Genomic DNA, 22,587 nt, shown 5'->3' with positions numbered 1-22,587 from the left:
ACACGATTATGCAATCTTTTGGAAACCAATCTAGATTAAACCTTAGATGCTACTGATAAGCAACTCCTTGTTTTTCTCCACTGTAATCAGAGATTTTTGGGACCTGTGATGTGCTAAGCCTTTTTATATAACGTCAGGTTTAGGGATGCATGAAGAATACCGATAAAGGAGAGTCTCTTTGTATATGGATTAGAACAGAGATCCTCTTGCCTTCACCCCTTGACTTAACAATTATCTGTGTATGATTATAATCATTCTTTCCATAGCTTTCACCGGCTCTGAGGAACAGGTTCACTGAGATCTGGTGCCCTCAGAACACTCAGCGTACTGACCTGGTATCTATCATAGAGCACAACCTGTGCGATGGGGTACAGCTGTGCAACCAAGAGGACGGTTCCAGCGGCATCGGCAACGCCGTCATGGACTTTGTGGAATGGTTTGCCAACAATGAGGTCGGGAAGAAGTAAGTTCGGTGGTGACTTTTGTGATGGTAGTTGGGGGTGATATGATGGTGATAGTGGTGGTGATGGTGATAATCATGATGATGGTGATGGTGGTGATGGTGATGATGATGGTGGTGATGGTGATGATGATGATGGATATGATGATAATGGTAATGTTGATGGCGACGGAGATGATGATGGTGGTGATGGTGATGATGATGATGATGGCGATGGTGGTGATGATGATGTTGATAATGGGGATGATGGCGATGATAATGATGTTGATGGTGATAATGGTGATGGTCATGATTCTGATAATTGTGATGGTGATGATAAAGATGATAATGATGGTGATGATGATGATCATCATCATAATAATGCTGCCAATAATGCCAATAATTTTAATGTTGAAAATAACACTGATTTAACAACTGCTTATTTTTTAATAATAAATTTATGATAAAGATTGTGATTGTGGGGATTAGGTATTTGCTGATGCATGATGCTTCTGATGTAATAGCTTAGTAAGAAACTGAAAGTGAAAACATTAAAAAATTTGATTATACAAATATAGAGATAATCAGTAGAAACTATAAATACAATGGATCGATTATTATATATATAGATATATACACATACAGTATGTGTAAAAATTTGCACAACATATACAAAAGTTATCAAATACATTTAGTGAAAAAATACTTGTTACATCACATACTTTCAGGTGTACTGTCAGCATTCGGGACATCCTGTCATGGGTGAACTTCATAAACGTTTGCTGCGACCCTTCCCATCATGACCCCATGACCTCACCTGATGACCTTTCACCTCTTGACCCGGCTGTGGCCTACATCCATGGTGCCTGCATGGTCTTTGTGGACGGTCTAGGCTCAGGTAAATATGAATAGATATTTTTTACTCTTTGTGTTACCCAACCAATGTATGGTTAAGTACAGAAAGGGACTTGGCTCTTGGCTCAAATACCATGTTAATTTAGTTCAATTCTCTGCAATTACAAATTTTCTTACTAAATGATTTGGAACAATTTTATTTCGATTGGACATTTTGTTGGATTGTGTTTGAACTTATTTCTAGATTTTGATAATATTATTTTTTATCGCATTTGTGTAATAGGTACAACCAGCAACTCCCTAGTGCCTCCGACCCAAGCCAGACACACATGCATCCGTTGGCTCTCAGATCAGATCAAACAACTCACAGACCAAGAGATTGACCTCTCCAGCCTCCTGGTGACCTCTGACCTGAGTGATGTGAAGGAGGTCAAAGGTCATGGAGGAGGGATTGTGTGTGAAGGGAACAAATTTGGAATTCAACCTTTCTTCACTGAAAGAGGTATAGAATAGAAATACTACTTTTCTTATTTTTTAGATTATATCATTATATTATTTTATTGTCCAACTTAGTAAAATTTAATAATATTTTTGTTTATTTATACTCTGATTTTGTTTACAAATTTACATAATGGTTACTTTTCATTTAGTTGAAAAATGATAAAATGAAATGAATTATAATAATAGGGTCTCACCTGTTAATGCCTCCAAACTATCACCTTAATTTTGTCTCTACACATAATGTTTGCTGTGATACATATATGTATGCTATAATTTGTTATAATTTTGAAATGCATTGTACACTCATTTGAATGAACTTTTAGTTCAGTAACAGTACTCATCAGACACCAGAGAATTACAGCTGCTGAGATCAACGATCAAGTTGAGTGTTTGATAAAAGTTTACTTTGATGCTTGAAATATTTTATTAAAAGGGCCATCGCCAAGATCACCAGTAGGTTACGCCCTTGATGCCCCGACCACCGCTCTCAATGCCCAGCGCATTCTGCGTGCACTGCAGCTGCCCAGAGCTATCCTCCTTGAAGGGTCCCCAGGGGTAGGGAAGACCAGTCTGGTGTCAGCCCTGGCCAAGGCGTCGGGTCACGAACTTGTGCGGATTAATCTATCAGAGCAGACGGTAAGTTGGGGGATGGTGGTGGTGTCGCTAGTGGCATTAATGGTTGTGGTAGTGGTGGTTGTGTTGTTGTTGATGGTAGTGATGATGGTTTTGATGTTGATGATGGTAATGATGTTGATTGTGATGATGCTGAGGATAGTGTTGCTGTTTGTGTTGACGATGGTGGTGTTAATGATGATGTTGTCGATAATAGTGGTGTTGATGGTGTAAATGTTTGTGGTGATGATGATTTTGTTTGTAGAGTTGATAAATTTTATGACATTGTTGCTGCTGATATTCTTGTACCCTTGGTATGAATCTTGCCATTGATAATTATTGTCAGTTGTTGTTGTTGTTAGTGGTAAATGTGCGGAGTCCATGGGTTTGATTGGCTGTTTAGGAGTGGTGGTAATGAAATTGAGCTGGTGATGGCGGTGGTTACTATGTTAGAGGTGACAGTGTTGATAGCAGTGTTGATGATTTTGATGATGATAAACAAAATTGGGGATGAGGATAAGTGATGATAATGGTTTTACGACCGGCCTATTTATGATAATGTCTACAATACATCTTATCATGAATTGAAGATCATTATTTTAATCTAACTTTAACACATTATTTTCTTTATCAGGATATCACAGACCTGTTTGGAGCTGATCTACCGGTAGAGGGAGGTGAAGGGGGTCAGTTTGCATGGAGGGATGGACCCCTCCTGCAGGCTCTCCGAGCTGGGCATTGGGTTGTCCTTGATGAGGTAATTAATATTAACATAGTGATGATTCTTTTTTATATTCTTGTTTGCACAATCATTTATTTAGTATGTCATTTCTTCACTCCTGCATTATTCCTTGAATTGTATTCATTCATTTATTCCGATAGACAGTGGCAGACCATGACCCGGTAGAGACAAAGTATTAGAGGATCACAGCATTGTTCACTAACAATACAATGCCCCTCCAATCATTGTTTTCTCCTGGTCATGGTTCGCCACTGCCGGTAGGTAAATATTCATTCATCCTTTACTTATATCCATCTATCTATCATCCAGTTCATTGCATTGGGATAGATTATATATATCTAGATAGATGGCTCTATTGAAATACCTATATGTATTGTAATATTTATAATAGTAAGCTAATTTTGACTCATTTTTGCAGCTGAACCTGGCATCCCAGTCAGTACTGGAAGGTCTGAATGCCTGCCTGGACCACAGGGCGGAGGTCTTTGTTCCCGAGCTGGGCCGATCCTTCCAGATCCAGCACGAGAAGACCAGGATCTTTGCATGCCAGAACCCGTTGAAGCAGGGAGGGGGCCGCAAGGGACTGCCCAAGTCATTCCTTAATAGGTTCACACAGGTAATGGGTGTAGTGTTAAACATTCTGACTCTGGTGTATATGGCAGTACTAATGATGAATGAATGTGGTATTTTTTCTTCTTTTGCAATAATGTTCAGTGGGCTCTGCAGCTTATTTTGAAGGTAGTGGCATTGGTTAGTGTTTTGAGTCTGAAGTTGTAAACAATATAAAGCTCTGAGAATAAACAATTTTTCTTTGGTTCCATGTCTCTAGTTCGTTCGGTGTGCATGTGTATACATGTAGCTGTATCCATTAGAGGAATCTTTAGGGTCTCCAGCCCATTAGGGAAACCAGGGAAAAGTATTTTTCCACTCAATGAAAAGAATGAAAAGTCAGGGAATTAATAAATATGCCATAAATCAGGATAAAATCATGGAATTTTGTTTGGTCCCAAAATAAAAAAAAATCCAAAATTTTACACTCCATTGTTTAACGCTGCAAACAGTTCACAACAACAACATAGAAAACATGTGAAACTGGAAACTAGTCAAAATAACTATTGTAGAAATTTTAGGCATCAGGAAATATTCAGGGAATTTTGTTTTTCTTGAAATGCTAGGAACCCTGGGGTGGTATTCTGAGATCCATTTTATCTTAGATAAAATAAAATATTTTATCTCTGTTAAAATCAGTGAGATAAAATACCCTTAAAATCTCTCTGAATTGGTATTCTGATAACAATTTTATCTTCATTTTATCTCTGTAAGAGACACCTACTTTTTAATCAATATCCAATTAGAAACGCGCTTTTATAGCTCTCTCGTGTCACTCAACCAATTGAAATCCATTCCGCTAGGAGGTGTGTCAAAGGGGACTGATTGCGTCAACCTATTGACTTGAAATACGCTTGCACGATACGCTTGCGCGTCTTTACAGAGATTTCTTTTTAACAAAAAGGACAATACTCTCATCTTTTTTCGAAGTCTCCATCGTATCTTTTCAAGCATCATTTCAAAGACAACATTAGTCAAGATATATCCTATGGATTACTTTCTGATTGTATAGGAATAACTTTAAGGTTTTATTCTCAATAAATATGTATTTTTTCTTCATTTTCATGTCAAAATTTTGGGTTATTCACCTAGAAATATTGGTGAAATCAACGTCGCGGAGATAAAATAGCCCCTACCCTCTTTTAAGTTTATTTTATTTTTTTCCTCAAAGTAACATGAGCGCAAGCACATCATCCGCGTTGCAATACCGAGATACGCGATGGGTATGTCTATGCAAGCACTGTTCTGTTGCGTATCATCTATTGTTATGCAAGATAAAATTTATACGCAAGATAAAATTGAAAATTTTATCTCGGAGATAAAATGTCATCTCAGAATACCAATTTCATTTTAAGAGATAAAATAAAATATTTTAAAGATAAAATGACCTCAGAATACCGCCCCTGATCTTGATACATGTATATGCAGTCATAGATAAAGTTAGACTTGTATCCTTTATTTGTTTATATTTATGTATAGGTGTACATAGAGCCGTTCACATCAGGGGATCTGCTCTTCATAGTCAGCTCTCTGTATCCTGTGATTGACAGAGATGTACTGTCGAAGATGGTGGAATTCAGCAACAGGGTAAGTTCCCTAGGATTTCTGTAAGGGAGTTGGTTTACCATTCATAATGGCCCCTATCTAATGGGGGTAGTCCCAATTATTGGTGAAAGATAAGCCAGTTCAACCGCTGTTTATTCAAGCGAAAAAATCTGTATGTACTTATGTTCAGGTAGCCCTGCAATCTCCCTATTTTCAGACTCTTTCTCCCCATTTTGTCCCATTTTCTTGGGTTTTATGGTTGCCAAATATGAGTTTGTAGCTAGTACCAACTCTTTTGCAATATGAAAAAAAATATATATTAGATTTGTTGGGTAGGAATAGACTGAATCAACTGAACAATTGATTTACTTGACCAAGAATGTGTGTGCAGAAAATCTAAGGATGACATCCCCAAAAAATGATAGGGCACGCATAAACGGGGTGTGAAGATGTCTTGTTAAGTCTTAAAAGGAATGTCTGCACAACTTGTGAATACTCAAAATGTGTATAACTCCACATGGAAAAGTCATACAGCCTCTAATTCTTACTAATTTTTTGTTCATTTTCAATCATATCTATCCTCATGAATATGATATTATTATTATTTTGAATTAGAAAGATGTCTGCATAACTTGTGAATACTCAAAATGTATATACCTCCACATAGAAGCATCATACAGCTTGAAGTCTCACTAATACTTTCAATCATATCCTCATTGATATGATATTATCATTATTATTATGAATTGTGATTGCAGCTGTACAGGAAGACGATGATCGAGGGTCGCTGGGGTCAGAGAGGAGGACCATGGGAATTCAACCTCCGTGACCTCTTCAGGTGGTGTGACCTGATGGTGCATGACCAAGGGGTCGAAGGTCAGATGGGGATCAAAGGTCAGATGGATCCGGGTCAGCATGTGGGTCTGGTCTACGGTGATAGGATGAGGACTGCTGATGATAAGGAGAAGGTGGGTCCAGGAATGGGATTGAGAAAATGGGTGACGGTGGTGAGGTTGGTGATTTCATATGATATTGTTGTTGCTTTTTTTTAGTTGTTTTGTTTCTTTTGTATCTTTAAAGATATTACATGTACACACTGAATACTATTTATACCATGGTCACATTTGCTCTACGGCGGCCGTGCGGCGAGTCGAAAACAGCCGTTTTATTCATTTTTATTCAAACCACCTATATTTAGCTTGTACAAAAATGTTAAAACGGCTGTTTTTGACTTGCCGTACGGCCGCCATAGAACAAATGTGACCATGGTATTAGGTATGTACATGTACTTGAAACAAAGGATACCCTAGCCTTACAAGCCCTGCTTTTTCAGGGGTTCTCCTTGTCTTTCTCTCAATACGTAATTATTTGCTGTGTTTCTTTTTTTCTACTGTAACAATGTTTTATGGTTAACTGATTTTCATTTGTAGAATGTGAAATCACACTTGTAAGATAAAATCTATGTGCAGACAGAAAGACGAATAAATATCTTATATGATAATGGTGACCTTGGTTATATGATGGTTGGCGAAGATGATGGTGGTAGTGGTGTTGATATGGCAATTTTAATGGCATTCTTGTGGTGATGGTGATGATGATATTGTAGTGGTATTCGTGGTGATTATGATGGTTTGGTATTGGTGTTGGTAATGGTTTTGGCGTTTTCATGGCCTTTGCATAGAGATAGTGGTGGTAAAGGTGATAGTGTTGTATTGGTATTTATTGTGAAGGTACTGGTGATGGTATGGTGGGGGTGGTAATATATTGGTGTTGGTGATGTGGTGGTAATTTCCATTGATGGTTGAAGTGGTGCTTTTAGTGATTACAATCTTTGTGATGGTGCTTAAGTATTGCATCTGTATAATTTTGTCTGAAGGAAAGCAGCAATGGACATCTCTACTTAAATCATCGAACAGGCTTAGTCCGACAACATTTTTGGAGTAAAGTAAAGTAAAGTATGGTAGTGGTTGCGATGGACTGGACATGTTGGTGGTAATGATTATGGCATGCAGATGATGTTGTGGTGTTGGTGGTATGGTGGTGATGCTGTATTGGTGTTGGTGGTGGTGGTAATGGTGATAATGGCCGTGATTGTGGTGATTGAAAATGTGGTGTTTGTGGTATGGTAGTGATGACATGGTACACGTATTGGTGGTGGTAACAGGGATGATTTGGATGATTGTAGTGATTCCAAACGCACATTACCACCAAGCAGTGCTGTTTCTAGCCTCCTCAGGAAGCTTGCATCCACCATTTTATTCCATATACAAGTTAAAATGTTTGACTTGCAGATTTACAAGCTGTATCATGTAGTCTTCAGAACCAAGGGAGAAGAGTTACCATCAGAGGCCTATAGGAGTAGCAGACGATTCCATATCACTCATTCACATGTCCAGGTAAGTAACCACCAGTCAATTCATTTTCAGTTGTATTCCATTGAATACTTATTTTGTAAAGTCTGATTATAGAGTGTATAAATTAAAACATTTACCTAATGTTGTAAATCGAATAAAAAATCAGATCGAAAATCGGATCGGCGGTTAAGCTTCTAAAATCGAAATCGAATCGAAAATTGAATCGGCGATGTTTAAAAACAAAGGAATACATCAAAATTTTGTTTGCGGTCGCGCGCATCTTCCTGACAAGGTCACAAAGACGAATGCATTGGAATGGAAGTCGCCAACATGCGCGATCATTTGAAATATGTTTTAAAAGGGTTTTGAGGTGTTACTGCTTAATAAAAATGAGTGATTTTTATTAGAAAGATAAACAAATGACGCATCTTCCGAGCAAAGACGCAAAGGAGAATAAAATGAAAATAATTCTCATAGATCACATGTAAATAAACGATCGGCGGGATATCTTTTATAAGTATTTTTATGTGAGGTGCTAGCGATTTAGAATTATTGGAATGATATCGTACGATGTAAGAGAGTAGCGCAATGATGTCTGTCGATAATACGACCTTGTTAAGTTCACGGCGGCGTCCGCTATCACCACGAGGTTGAAGAGAAGATGTCTATCATCATAAACGATGTAAGAGAGTAGCGCAGAGATGTACATCAATAATACGACTTTATTAAGTTCACGGCGGGGTCCGCTATCACCACGAGGTTGAAAAGAAGATGTATATCATCATAAACGATGTAAGATAGTAACGCAGCGAGATCCGTCAATAATATGACTTTTTAAGTTCACAGCAGGGTCGCTATCGCCACGAGGTTGAAGAGAAGATGTATATCATCATAAACGATGTAAGATAGTAACGCAACAAACTCTGTCAATAATACAACTTTTTAAGCTCACTGCGGGGTCCGCTATTACCACGAGGTTGAAAAGAAGATGTATATCATCATAAACGATACAAGATAGTAACGCAACGAGCTCCGTCAATAATACAAGCTTATTTAGTTCACGGCGGCGTCCGCTATCACCCGAGGTTGCAGAGAAGATGGATATCATCATAAACGATCTAAGAGAGTAGCGCACTGATCTCCGTTAATAATACGATTTAATTAAGTTTACGGCGGGGTCCGCTATCACCACGAGGTTGAAGAGAAGATGGATATCATCATAAACGATGTAAGAAATTAGCGCCGAGATGTCCATCAAATACGACTTTATCAAGTTCACGGCGGGGTCCGCTATATCACCACGAGGTTGAAAAGAAGATGTCTATCATGATAAACGATGTAAGAGAGTATCGCAGTGATCTCCGTCAATAATACAACCTTTAAAAGTTCACGGCGGCGTCCGCTATCACCAAGAGGTTGAAGAGAAGATGTCTATCATCATAAACGATGTAAGAGAGTAGCGCAGTGATCTCCGTCAGTAATACGACCTTTAAAAATTTCACGGCGGCATCCGCTATCACCACAAGGTGGAAGAGAAGATATCTATCCTCTTAAACATCGTAAGAGATAATACCACGTCTTTCTTAATGATTAATGTGACCACGAAATAGCTAGCACCTCAAAAACAATCTTGAAATATGTTCTGAACGATCACGCACTGTAACTATATCTACGCCGATTTTTTAATCAAATTTTTTCCTTCAAGGGGCATGATAGAAGATCGGCAAGTGATCGCCGATTGTGGTGAAATCGAATGGAATCGGTTGCCAATTGCAAAATCGGTTACAAGCTTACATTTACCACACTAAACATTGTTAGGATTTCATACACTTTATTTGACATTTTTGCATCCCGAGCTTGCCCACCATGATTATAAAAAGTGAAGTACAGTAGTAAATGTAACACAATGTATAAAAAAACCCCCAATATTTGAAATAATGCATGCTATTCTTTGGACAAAAAAGAAATGAACAAAAAGCAACAACTATACCTGTATTTTATGAGGTTATAATGGTGGTATCGATGATATCTAAAGACGTTTTCCATGAAAAAGATTCGCTTTGTTAAAAACTGTTGATAGGTGCTCTCTATTTCGTTATAATCGATTCATGAAGTTCTTTCAGGGGCATGGATATTTACAAATGTACATTGTTGCTTTGTAAGCGATGAACAGCTGACAATCTTTTTGAAAGGCCTTTAACCCTAAATCTCGGGGTATTTTGATTCTTGTCATTCCGGGAGGGGGGGGGGGCCATTATGGCCCCCCTTAAGATCTCAGCCGCCGATCGCGCGAGCGACGCAAACATTTGCACGCTGGTAGTGTGTGATGTAATCTACAAGGCTGTATGGTAAAATTTTCCAAAATGATGAGATTTTATTTTATATGAATTAATTATGCTAATTTATGCATAAATCATACTTTTGCTCTAATTCACTAAATAAAGCTCCTAGAATGCTAATTTTTGGTAAAAATTTTCTTTGTAGCATTCTTAACAATCGTAATTCAAAAAAACTTTGGTTTGGAAATAAATTTCTTATGTATTTTATTGTTTTATGAATTTCTTATGTATTTCTTTGTTTTTTTACTTTTTGTTTTTTATTGTTTTTTCAATGGAAATTGTTCCAGACATAATTCTGATCATAAACAAGGCAAAATTAATTAAGTTTAATCAGTAAAAGTAGAAATAATGATTTGTACATGAAATCACGTTTATGAGCAAATTTGGGTCTGACATGCACTTGCATAATGTTGCGTAATGTTGTAACCGCGTACCCAGGCGTCACAAATTTGGTCTCAAAATTTGCGCGAGACTTGAATGTAAAAAGTCAGTGAGCTGCGAGGTGAAAAAATTTCGCGCAGCAGATATATCGCGAAAATTGTTGAGGGGGGGCCATTATGGCCCCCCCGGGAGAATTAGGGTTAAAATGGGCCATTACATGCAGTGGCTTTTGCCATTGTTCATGAATAGAAATGGGGAAAAGCAAAGAAAATATGCAGGATTCCTGCTGAAAGACATGATTACCTTTGTTAAGGTGTCATATATTTCCAGACCCTGTAACAGAAAGCTTAGCGATTGATCGTAGGACCGATTTCCACGATCGATTGCGTTTGATAAATCATCCAATTCAGCTCCACAATCAATCGCTAAGCTTCATGTTACTGGGTCCTGGTCTCTTTTCATCCTTGTCAGGTTGGGCATTCATTCCTGGCCCGTGATCCCGCCTGTGATGTGAACAGCGCCCTCTCCAGGTCACCCCTTCAGCTGCTTCACCATGACTTGGACACACTGGAATCTATCATGAAATGCGTCGAGATGAACTGGATGTCCATTCTGGTAAGATTAAGCAGTCTGTATTTCTTTATTCAATAATTTGACACGATTATGACATTTATCCTTAAATCATGGATTTTTTATCCTTCTATTTTCAATTTTGTAGATTTCATGTATACTGTGGGTAATGTACCGTATGTGCTGATTTGCAGATTACGAACGTGTGTTGGACATCAATGAACATTCACATGCATTCTCAAAACAGCCCAGGGGCCTGTTGCAGAATGCATTGCAATCAAATACAACTCCAAAATTCAAATACAATTTGATTTTCCTCCAATCAGATGCATGTGTTTTGCATTTGCACTTGACCTTTTTTGAGTTATGTTCAGACACACCTCTTTGTGGAACATGCTCCAGCTAGAACAATGAGTGCTAATGAAGGTATTTTTTAACAGAATTTGTTGAACAAATTGAAATATACATGTACATGCATACTGCCTGAACTATTCAAAATTTTTTTTTACACCAAGTTTTACTTGTAATCATTTGTTTTGATCCAGGTTGGTCCAAGCTCAAGTGGGAAGACCTCGCTAGTCCATCTCCTAGCTTCTCTGACAGGTCATCGGCTCCAGGTCCTGGCCATGAACAGTGCTATGGATACGACAGAACTACTGGGTGGATTTGAACAGGTAAGAAAGAGTCTTGACTCTTAAAGAATAAGATTTATTTTTTTAGTGATTTCATAAGAATATGTACCTCTTTTTCACAATTAAGATAAAAGTATATCTAGGGACCTAACTACATGTACAATGGCCCGTATTCTGAAGTTGGGTTAAGTTAAACCATGGGCTAACACTACTAAAAGTATGGAGAGCTGGAAATGTCATGTAATTTTTTGAGCATTGTAAATTTCTCATGTTTACTCTTTTCTTTTGTCATGGTATAATGGTGAGGAAAACTATTCCAGTTCTTGTTCCCAGACAGTTATGAATGACCTGAGTGACAGACGAGTTGATGAATTTAAACAGTACAGATAGAGATTTGTTTCACAATTGGCTATCTACATGTATACTTAAACCACAACTTTAGACTAAAGTTCAATCTAAACCCGAGCTCAGAAATACAGGACATTAAGTTTAAACTTTAGATCAGAGTATCAGTATGTTTTATACTTGATCTGATGTTTCAGTACAAGCATCCTGGATCTGCTTTAAATGCTAGCAAACAGTTTGGTACCTTGAAACACACAGATGACATTCACTTTACATTTCCGTATTTCCTTTCGTCTTTCTAGGCCGATCTGAACCGGCATTGGGAGAGTTTGTTGGGTATGATAAATGATGTTGCTATGGCAACCATCAGAAGTCTGCTAACCAGTGATGCATCCGGAATCAGATTGAAAGCAAAGAGAATCATGGGAATCTTGAGTACTCTGAAATTGCCCGATGAAGGAAGTAAGTTCAGTTGTATATTCACATAGTTTTCAAATTTATTATGATTTTTCTATAATCAAAATGCTTCTTTTCCGTATTAATCAGATCCTGCTTAATTTATGCAGCAGTAGCTGTAGTAGCGGTGGCGGCAACAGTAGCAGCGGCAGCAGTAACAGTGATAGTAGTATCGGTAGAAGAAATGGTAGTAGTAGTAGTTTAGTAGTAGTAGTAGTAGTAGTAGTAGTAGTAGTAGTAGAGTAGTAGTACATGTACTTGTAGTAGTAGTAGTAGTAGTATTAGCAATATTAGTAGCAGCATTGTTATTATTTATTATTATTGGTACCATCTTTTTTCAGGGGAACAAGATAGCCTCTTTCCTACTCAGCAGAAACTCAACTTGCTTGACCAACTCTTGGCACAGTTACAGACTTGTTCAGAAACTATGCAAGGTGGTCCAGAGCTTGCAATAGGTAAGTACAGAGTGAATCAGAATTTCCTTTATTGAAATACATGTACAATTTATAAGAAAATAAATGGAAAATGTATAATTTAGAATTGTATTTGATTCATTCGCTAGGCTGTGTATTTTTTTCGATCAGAGAATGATTATTCCAAATAATTTGGGGAATTGCAAGTAATGATCAATTATAACCATGCTCAGAACTCTCGGGGGAAAATTTCATTTGTTATAATAATTGCATTGATTTCTTAAAGTTATTCAGTCATAAAAGTGATACAAGGGTGTTCAACCGAACTGTTCATCAGTTATGTGTGGCTTTGCTATTGATTGCCGAAATATTTTGATAAAGTACATGTCCTTTTGATCTTGTAATTTATGGATATATGTGCTAAAGCTTGGGGAAGAAAAGTTGGAGCTTCAGGAATATAAAATATATGAACATGCTAACACTGCTATTCAGTTGTTGTAAACAATTAATTATGATCTAACAATGCTTGTTACAAATTTAGATAATAATCGAAGTCTGGACATTACCACAGATGCCAAATAATTGAGAGAATTCTTTATCTTATCATATGCCAGTCATTTGTGAAGTTTGTGTAACTTTAATATCAGCAATAGTAAGCTGTCTGACCATTTTGATATTACACAATGAAAAGTGACATTAATTGATCCTCCCTTTGCTTGTGTTTTCACAGTGGTCGAAGCTGCTGATGCTTTGAAGAGCAAATGCAAATTAGAGGACCGTTCCATTCCTGGTGGGGGAGGCAAGTTTGAGTGGGTCGATGGACTCTTGGTCCACGCCCTCAAGAATGGAGACTGGCTCCTCATCGATAATGTCAACTTCTGTAGGTTAGTGTGGGAACTCTTACGTTCAGTTTTCTGAAATGAAGAAAGGATAAAGCACAGATAATTATAAGTTCCAGCAAACCATTATTGAACAGATGTAACAATGGCAATCCTAATTGAGAGAATAACATTAATGGGTTGTTGAAACAAACTTATGTTAGGTTCCAAATAAGTCCCTACATCAAGTGCAAGTTCTTTGATGAAACTCAAATTTGTAGTTGACTTGCATTCAATTTCACCTCAATTTTTCTTGCAACACCCCCCTTTCATATTAATTTGGAATCAAACACAAGCTTTTGCAATTCTCCATAAGTAAATGCTACATGTAAATGTAAGGGATTCCTCAAATTATATCTAAACATGAGATACTGAGTGAAAATATTTGTATGGTGGTCATCATGAAAGATCATTGAAAAAATTATTTGAGACAATTATCAAGGCATTGCAAATTGTTTTGCTTCTTTGAAAAAAAATACTGGCAAAGACGTGGAGTTGGAGATCAACTGAAAGATGCAAATGCAACTTTGACTGTTGTTACAGTGTCAAAGCTTTTCAAAATATTTTTTTTCAGATACTTTATAAATTTAGAGAACTATAAGACTATCATTTAAAATCAGTGTTGAAATAGTATTACTCAAAATTTATATTTCATATACCTTTGTTAACACTGTATATTTTTAATTGTTAAGTTGACTGAAGATGCTGATAAATCATTTATCATCTAATTTGAAACTCCTCAGTCCCTCTGTGTTGGATCGTCTGAATGCTTTACTGGAGCCTGGTGGTGTCCTGACAATAAACGAGAGAGGGGTCATAGACGGCCAGATCCCTGCCATCGCACCTCATCCACAATTTAGGTTTGTGAATAATCACTCATTCTTGGACTTTCCCTTTACATAAATGTAGGTTGCTACGTCCTGCCCCACGTTGGTCGGGGGGGGGGTTAACTTTTGATATGGTAAATTTTTAGCAAGCAATACTTTTGCTAGATTGAAATTCAATTTACTTTGTATGTTTTTTTAAATATCTTCAGTGTATTACATTAAAATATGGATATAAAAGAAATTTATATTGAATACCAGACTTATGACAGTCAGTATATGGGGAGTTTCCCTTTCTAATCTTGAAGATGATTTCTACTTCCTGACATGGGGGGGGGGGCTTAACTTATTAACTCCATTTGGCAAGTTTTAAACTTGAAGGCACTAGCTTTAGGCATGGACTATATGGATCTGATGTTATTGGAGGTGCAAGTTGGACTTCTGGCTGCACTTTTGGTGATGTCATGATTATTTTATTGTTAAAATTCTTTGGGGGAATATCAGAAATGCTGAAGTATTTGTTTTTTATACATTTCATCCAGATTGTTCCTGTCTATGGATCCACGCCATGGCGAGATCTCAAGAGCAATGAGAAACAGAGGAGTGGAGATATACATGTTAGGAGAGGTGAGTATATACACATTGATTTCAAATTGGCGGTTGGTTTTCACCTGCTATATCTATTTTCTGATTCATCTCATCCCTCATAGTCTAATTCTTGATTACATGTATGTGCAACCAGAGCATTCTAGTTGTAGTGAATATCAAATATGAAAGAACAACTCTGATTGGTTCCAGGTCAGTGTTTTTGTAACCAAACATGTCAACTGTATTGATATTTCATAAAACAAATAATGCACAGGTTTGAATTTCCAGAGGTTATTGGCAGCACATATAAACCAGCTGTTTACAAAGTTATGGTGAAATCATTTCTTATATTATTAAAAAAGATATCAGCAAAATTGCACCTTCCATATTTCAGAAAATGTTTGGTATACTACGTTATGAGCTTTTAACTTATATATTTCTCGTGTTAAAATGTTACATATATGTCTGGAAATTTGGAAATAAACCCTTGAGTGTGGATGGTTTCAAGGCTTTGTTAAAATGTAACATGAACTGAGAATATTACCTTGCTAAGAAAAAAAAACTTTCTCTCCCCATTTCCAAAAATGGAGATTTGATTGATTACTTAATTCAGTGGACGAATTGGCAATTTACCTGCCCAGTCCTTATGGCATCATTACTTATACATTTCAGTGCATTGCATTGTTCACTCACACTCTCTCACCTGTTTATTACAACTATAATTATTTTTTTCAACTCTGTGGTATACAGAATGAGGGTGGGGCATACAGCGATCAAGACACAAGGACCCTCCTACACTCCCTGGGCCTGACTTCCGAAGGCACTATCACCAGCCTCATCAACATCCACCAAGAGATGCGATCCCATCTCCAGGGCACCGACTCCGCCCGGTTACCAGGCCTCCTCCTGGCAGCCTCCATGGTGATGCAGCTCTCGAGGAATGGATCGGGGATGACAAAGGCGGTATGGGAGGCATGCATGGAGGTGTATGTCAATGGGCAGCTCCTCATCGCTAATAAACAGGTGATTTTTTTTTTATTAATATATCGCCTACAGGTGTTGTCCCAGTACAAGACTAAGGGAATTAGGGAATTTTGTATTCAATGGGGTAAATCTTTGCCATGTGTTGAAAACAGCCTGTAAAATTATAGTTCCTTTTTGACCTATCAATATGGTTTATTATTCTCTTTTAACATTTTATGAGAGATACTTCAATATGCAAAATATTCTGAATTTGAACAGAGAGCAAGAGAGGTACTTGAGCAATGTCTGCAAGGACAATCTGGCAGCACAGCCAATGATGCAGACCAGGACTCTCCAATGGAGATTGAGGAGCACTCTCTTACCAATTCCCACCTTGCCAATAGTGAAGGATTAGAAGACAAGGATTACAAGGATGATGGTGATGATGATGACGACGATGATGACGACGACAATGATGATGATTTGGAGGATCATGTCATCAAGGCCTACCCTCTAACTGATGCAAAGAACCTAAGCACCAACCCGATGCTGGTGACCATCCAGCGACAGGGAGCTGTGTTGCATCATCTCCTTACAGCACTACAAAGCTCAGACAGGTTAGCATAAGCACTAAAAATTATTTACATGTACGAAAATCCCAGTGTGGTATGATATTAAACGGTTTATATTTGATATCAATTATACTTTCTGTAGTTCTTCATCTGTTCAAACATGAGTAAGGTAAAGATTTGTCAAATCTTGGAAACATAAAGAACATGTAATGAGGAATTTATGAGCATTATACATGTAGTAACACAAATATTAGGATATATGTTTTCTGTGCTTCTTGTGTATGTTGTGTAACAAATATTTTTCATATACAAGTTCATGAATATTGTGATTAATAGGTCTACAGATGAAATATGACTGTTGCAGTTTTTCAATAACACTGGATAATTCAGTATCTCTTTCTAGATCTGTGTATATTGATCTGGGTATATTAAAGTACTCTAAGATTATATTTAATTCCTTTGTATTCACATTGCAGAGCCACATCAACAGAAATGCTCTTGAAAGCTGCTCTCCTTATTGTCTTGGAGAAAGCCAGCCTTGAGGACTGTAAGCTGCGCTGTGATTGGTTGAAGTCTCTTGCATGCCCAGGAAAGGTGCTAGACATTGGATCATTGGCTGAAGGTGTCCTTCACAGCTTGATGAATCATCCAATCATGGAGCAGATTGAGAAGGAGATGAAGGAGCTGTGTTCTGGTCACCAGAGTAAGTTAAAAGTGATGACTCTCACATGCAGGGTTTCTACAGCTCAAATATTTTCTGAAAGTGAACCCCTAATTTCCTGAAATTTAGCAGCATTTCCTGGAATCCTATGTTTTGTTTCATAAACAGAGTATGAACATTGATACAGTAAGCCTGCAATAGGTCCAGATAATTTCCAGAAATCAAGCAATCAATGTTAGAAAAATAATCACTAATCCTGGTTCCTCATTCATGAAAACTTGTGACAGTGACAAATTCTCAATTTCTACATCAAGTTCAATATCAGCCAGCCAAACTGAATGATTTCAGTAGCTTTAAACTGTTATTGCAAATTTATTATTATAACAAGTTTTGTGAACTGGGCCATAGGTCTCCTATCGTAGGATGCTCTGATTTGAAAGTAGACCTCTACATCTTCTCATTGTATATGTAAGAGAAAATAAAACTAACATTTTTTTCTGTCTTTGTTTTTCAGTGAAGGAATTCTTGATCAACTCTCCCCTTGATATTCTCTGGAACGAGCAGTTACACAGACTGTTTAATGTTCACCTCCAGAGGGCAGTATCAGCTCAAGAAGAGAGCATGGAAGATGACGGGCCGAATCCGATGGAAAGAATCCAATCCCTAGCTAGAAGGTTTGTTAATGAGATTTCTCATGTTGGGGCAAGAATGCCCTTCGCAAAACTTTTTCACACAGTGCATCGGTGCAGAAATGCCCTTATGCAATGCACTTTCGCATGAATTGGACACTCTATGGCACATTCGGTTGGGTTTTGTGGTCTCGTGGTTAGTGCATTGGACTCATGATGGTAAGATTGTGAGTGTGGATCCCCGCTTGGCCTTTTTCTCCACAAAATATGCCCAAGAGTATTTTCTGTCATCAGTAAGGCCAGCCCTTATGACTAACTTAAGTATGAATTGTTTTAGCTATTGCTTGTACCATTTTGCTGTTAATGTGGCAGAAAGCTGCTCTTTCAAGTTCCTAGGGAGTTCAACAAAAAGAGATAAAAAGTTGTACATGAACCTTGTTTTATACTAAGCAATATAACACTTTACTTCACTAGTCTTTTCTTTCATACTGCAGTGATTGTGTTACCAAGTAGCAAAGCAAGTTTTAAAACATTTGTTTCTCTTTGCAAATAGGATTATAGGCTTGTTTATTTTCTGTATTAATATTTTTCTCAAAACCTATATATTAAGACTAGCGATAGCACGAAATCAATGAGTGATCACATATCCTTTTAGGTACAAGGATGCAAATTTGTATCTGATTTCAATTCTTATGCATTTATGTTCAGATTATTTGTGTTCCTGAGAAGAGCATTGTCCGAATCTTGCCTTTCCCATCAAACCAACCAAGAACCAAAGAGCAAGAAGAAGAGGAAGCCATCAACAGTCCTTCAACTCTCTCAGGCTTTTGAAAAAGGTACTCTTATCACCAATATTTTTCCTTCTTATGAATACAAGAGACTTTTTTTACCTTTATCCCAATTGTGACCTCCCATCCCAAACCATTGATAAGTTGTAAGGGAAGGTTTTTGACAATAGCCATATTAGTATTTTGGTCTTCAAAAAGGGAAAGAACAGGAAATTCAGGTTATCTGATAAAATAATACTTTTCCTTCATACTGTCACAGTTTGAAGTTTTAAAGTTATATTAAGGACAAGTTACAAGAATTTCCTTGACACATTTTTTTCTGAACTCATCCTGTTGCTGGTCTTCTGTTCCCAGTGGGACATGTTCACCCATTTCTTTGCAATGGAAACTATAAACTCATGCTTACGTGAGCTCGGAACGTCAATGTGTGACTTAAAATAAAAGGGATTGAACGTGCGATCGATATTGTGATCTTTGATTCATACAGGTCGTCTAAGTAGTGAAGCTTTACCTCATCAGTCTGTGGCACATGTTGGTCCATTCTTCCAGGCCTGGGACCAGTTCTTCTCAGAGAGGCTCGCATTTGATGGACCTCTGGCAGAGGATCAGGCCTTTCAGGTAATCTGAAGTTTTCATGAACTCAAGTTATCCTCTGCCGTTCTAAAACCACAGTTACGAGCTGAACAGGACAGATTTCCTTGAAGGTTAACAAACCACACATGATTAGTCTCTGGGCGCATCTCCTGCTGCTTAGGAGAGGTCTTTGGAGAATACAGTACCAAAGCGATGACGTCAGTTGCCATGGTTTCATGGTGGCCTGGTTCTAAACAAATGAACCCGCCGAATGAAAGCGTGTGTTTCTCATAGGACAAAATGGCTGCTATCGGAATTTGATCACTTGCAACCTATTTTAAATGTGCATTCTGCGACTCTGTTAAGAACCAGCCCGCCATGACACCATGGCAACTGACGTCACACTTTGGTACTCTCTAAAGCTCCTAGAAAAACCACCTACCCAAATGAAATCCATTTGAATTCCACTTGCCAGGCATTAAGAAAAATTTTAAAAACACAATCCAAGAAAACCTAAATATTTTTGTAAGTTTTCTGCAGCAACCGTCATCAAACCTTCACTTTAAGTGGCATAGTTGCTATTTGAGCTTGAAGGAATGGAATTATACATTGGTGATGTCCTATTTCTGTGTTGATCTCAAAGGGGGGGGGGGAGCCTTGCAGGTTCCCCTCCCCACAGGCCATAAGATCTCCCAAACTACCCCTGCCTAGATATGGTTAAGTAATATACATCTATCTCTTTAACACTTTGTATTTCACATCTGCAGCTAGGCAATGTATGATGAAGGCTTGCCAGTTAAAACTTGCCAAAGAAGATAAATTTTCTAGAATTAGGCTAAAAAGAATGTATTTTCGTGCCTTAATGTGAGTCAGACAAATATCTTCACTATTTCAATGTTCTATTTATCATTTTCCCCCAATCAGTCGCTAGAAATGTCATAAAGGCTGATGAAATTAGTATGAGATGTTCAAATGTGAAACTTTTTTGTATAATTAAATTATACAATTAAATCATTTTCTTTCACCCCCGTTAGATTCTTGTGGCGTGTGGTTGGAGGGATAGGTTATGGCGGCTATGCACTCAACCAATCACAGATGGCGATAGATTCTCTTTTGGTCAGCTAGCACTCCACTGGGACTGGTTCTTGAAAGAAACTGTCCAAGTAGTCAAGTCAACGCTAAATGAATCCTCAAGGTAAATATAATTTTGTTCTTGTATGTTTGTGTAAAGTCATACAGGTATTAGCTTTTATGGGGATGAATTGTTATTGGTAGACCCAAAACCTTGTGAAAAGTCTTGGGAACATGTGTAATATCGATAATACAATTTCATTTTAACAGCCAGAAATTCTTCAGCCAGGCTTTCTTTTATAACCTTGTATAAATAAAATGCTAGGGAAAGAAAGATTATATTTTATTTACCATAAGGCATTTTCCAATGGCATTACATAATGTCTGCTGGGCATAAATCTCATTCTTTTGTGGGTGATTTTGTGATGATATTGGGGTTATCATAAAGAAGTTGAATACTGTCATGTTTAAATGGTCTTCACAGCTTTTATTGTTCTTGCTAATTTTTATTGTTGATCCAAGGTCCCCCTGCATAAGTCTATTATATGAACCTTGCTATTACAGCAATGCGATGGTAAGAGGGAGAAGGAGTCAAATCAAATGCCAGTTACCCATTAGTTGCTATAATGACACAGAAACCACAATTTTATAGTCAGTGATAATCTAATGTTACCAAGCATATTATCTTGAGTTACTGGATGCAAGCTAGTAATAATTTATATGATAATTCACTCGAAATATGCTTAATTCTCTAGCACTCATACTTGTCCTACCTTGATTTTGTTTCCCCCTCCCCCTCTGATTAGCTTACCAGCTGCACTTCACACCATCATGAAATGCCTGCATGCCTCGCTGACCCAAACTGACACTACCTCCACCATGACCCTCGACCTCGGCCAGTGGGAGGAGCTATGCAGACTCCTCGGCCAGCCACTCCCCTTCCGGACGGCCCACGTCGCAGAGACCAGCCAACGCGTCTCCAGGCTCTGCCAGTCGTTGAACGTAATCAGGCAGGGCAGAGGGAAGGTGATCGGTAGGCAGCGGGATGCTGACCGTTGCATCGCGTTCATGTCGAGCAGTCGTGGACCGTTCACGTGTAGATTGCTCGAAGACAGCCTCATGAAGGTTCTCGTTCTACAGGACCAGTCTGAATGTAAGTCATTTACTACTTGACAAAATGATTAAGGAATGGGGTGCTGTGGCTCAGTGGACAAGTCTTGGGACTTTTTACCACAAGGTCCTGGGTTAAAATCCCTATGCAGAAAGTGCATCCTTTGGCAAGATGTTAATCTATATTTGCCACTCTCCACCCAGGTGTAGTAAATTAGTACCCGGTTGGAAGGAATCCTTGACAAATTGAGTGCCTGATCAAGGTGACTGTGTTAAAGCTTTAAGTCATATGATAAGCTAAGTCTTAGCCTTTTTTCAAACAAGAATGTAGAAAGTGTTTTTACATTTTAGTGAAATTTTTATGATTAAGGTGAACAGATTTATGGAATCCTAGGAGGTGCAATTTATATCCTACTATACATATGCCCTTTAGTCTTATATTTTTGAAGTGGTTTGATTTGTGTTGATTTCATAAGTCCTTTATTAGCCTTAATTGGTCCAGTTACTCTTTGTACATTGCCTGCAGGGATCAGTACAGTCTTCCATACTTGTTTTAGCAACTTACTGACAAGCTGTCTTCATGTTGGTAATTTTTATTGCAAAGTAGAGCAAAACCTGGACAGGAATTCTCACTTTTAATATTTTTTACCTCCACTTTGTTGGACAGTCGCAGCTGAAGCAGTTGGCCCCATTGAGTACAACCTGATCCGGGAGGGCCTCCTTCCCCCAAATCCCACCCTCTATCCCGAGGACCATGATTTCACCCCCGATGAGAGAAATGGTATAGTCCAAGATGCTCATGAGATGACTGTTTGGTTATGGCCCATGAAGGAGCACTTGGCCATTACCACTTCTCAGCGGGTGGTTGCCGAGTTGATGTCTGAAAGCTTCAAGCAGGTGGGGTAAGTATCGTGAATAAAGTGAAACACCAAAGTGAGGATGATATTGTAGGATAGGGTTTCAGCTTCTTCAGGTAATATATAGTGTGCCTTTGAATAGGCAACTAGATAAATTGGCCTAATAAATAATGATGATATGGACATTCAATTCGCCGGTATCCATCATAAAAAGATGCTCATGGCACAGTTAAGAAAATAAAATAAATGGAAACCTATTAAAGAATGGGAAGAATTATAT

General features: G+C 38.0%; 1 protein-coding gene across 1 annotated transcript in view; it reads left to right on the top strand.

Moving 5' to 3' along the window:
- LOC121413142 (midasin-like) overlaps positions 1–22,587 on the top strand; it is a 103,328-nt gene that overhangs the window by 31,552 nt on the left and 49,189 nt on the right. The window contains 25 exon segments of the mRNA XM_041605906.1: positions 267–463; positions 1,168–1,337; positions 1,578–1,796; positions 2,223–2,431; positions 3,042–3,164; positions 3,568–3,765; positions 5,238–5,345; positions 6,062–6,271; positions 7,595–7,699; positions 10,849–10,992; positions 11,493–11,621; positions 12,227–12,386; positions 12,722–12,835; positions 13,524–13,677; positions 14,415–14,531; positions 15,038–15,122; positions 15,834–16,106; positions 16,326–16,663; positions 17,095–17,321; positions 17,794–17,953; positions 18,617–18,744; positions 19,184–19,314; positions 20,304–20,464; positions 21,147–21,493; positions 22,118–22,352. Coding sequence (XP_041461840.1) covers positions 267–463; positions 1,168–1,337; positions 1,578–1,796; positions 2,223–2,431; positions 3,042–3,164; positions 3,568–3,765; positions 5,238–5,345; positions 6,062–6,271; positions 7,595–7,699; positions 10,849–10,992; positions 11,493–11,621; positions 12,227–12,386; positions 12,722–12,835; positions 13,524–13,677; positions 14,415–14,531; positions 15,038–15,122; positions 15,834–16,106; positions 16,326–16,663; positions 17,095–17,321; positions 17,794–17,953; positions 18,617–18,744; positions 19,184–19,314; positions 20,304–20,464; positions 21,147–21,493; positions 22,118–22,352 — 4,442 coding nt within the window.

The sequence above is a fragment of the Lytechinus variegatus genome, chromosome 4 (assembly GCF_018143015.1).
Source record: "Lytechinus variegatus isolate NC3 chromosome 4, Lvar_3.0, whole genome shotgun sequence".
NCBI classification, from domain to species: domain Eukaryota; kingdom Metazoa; phylum Echinodermata; class Echinoidea; order Temnopleuroida; family Toxopneustidae; genus Lytechinus; species Lytechinus variegatus.
Note: the sequence above shows the minus strand (reverse complement) of the source record. Positions and strands in the feature narration are given on the sequence as shown.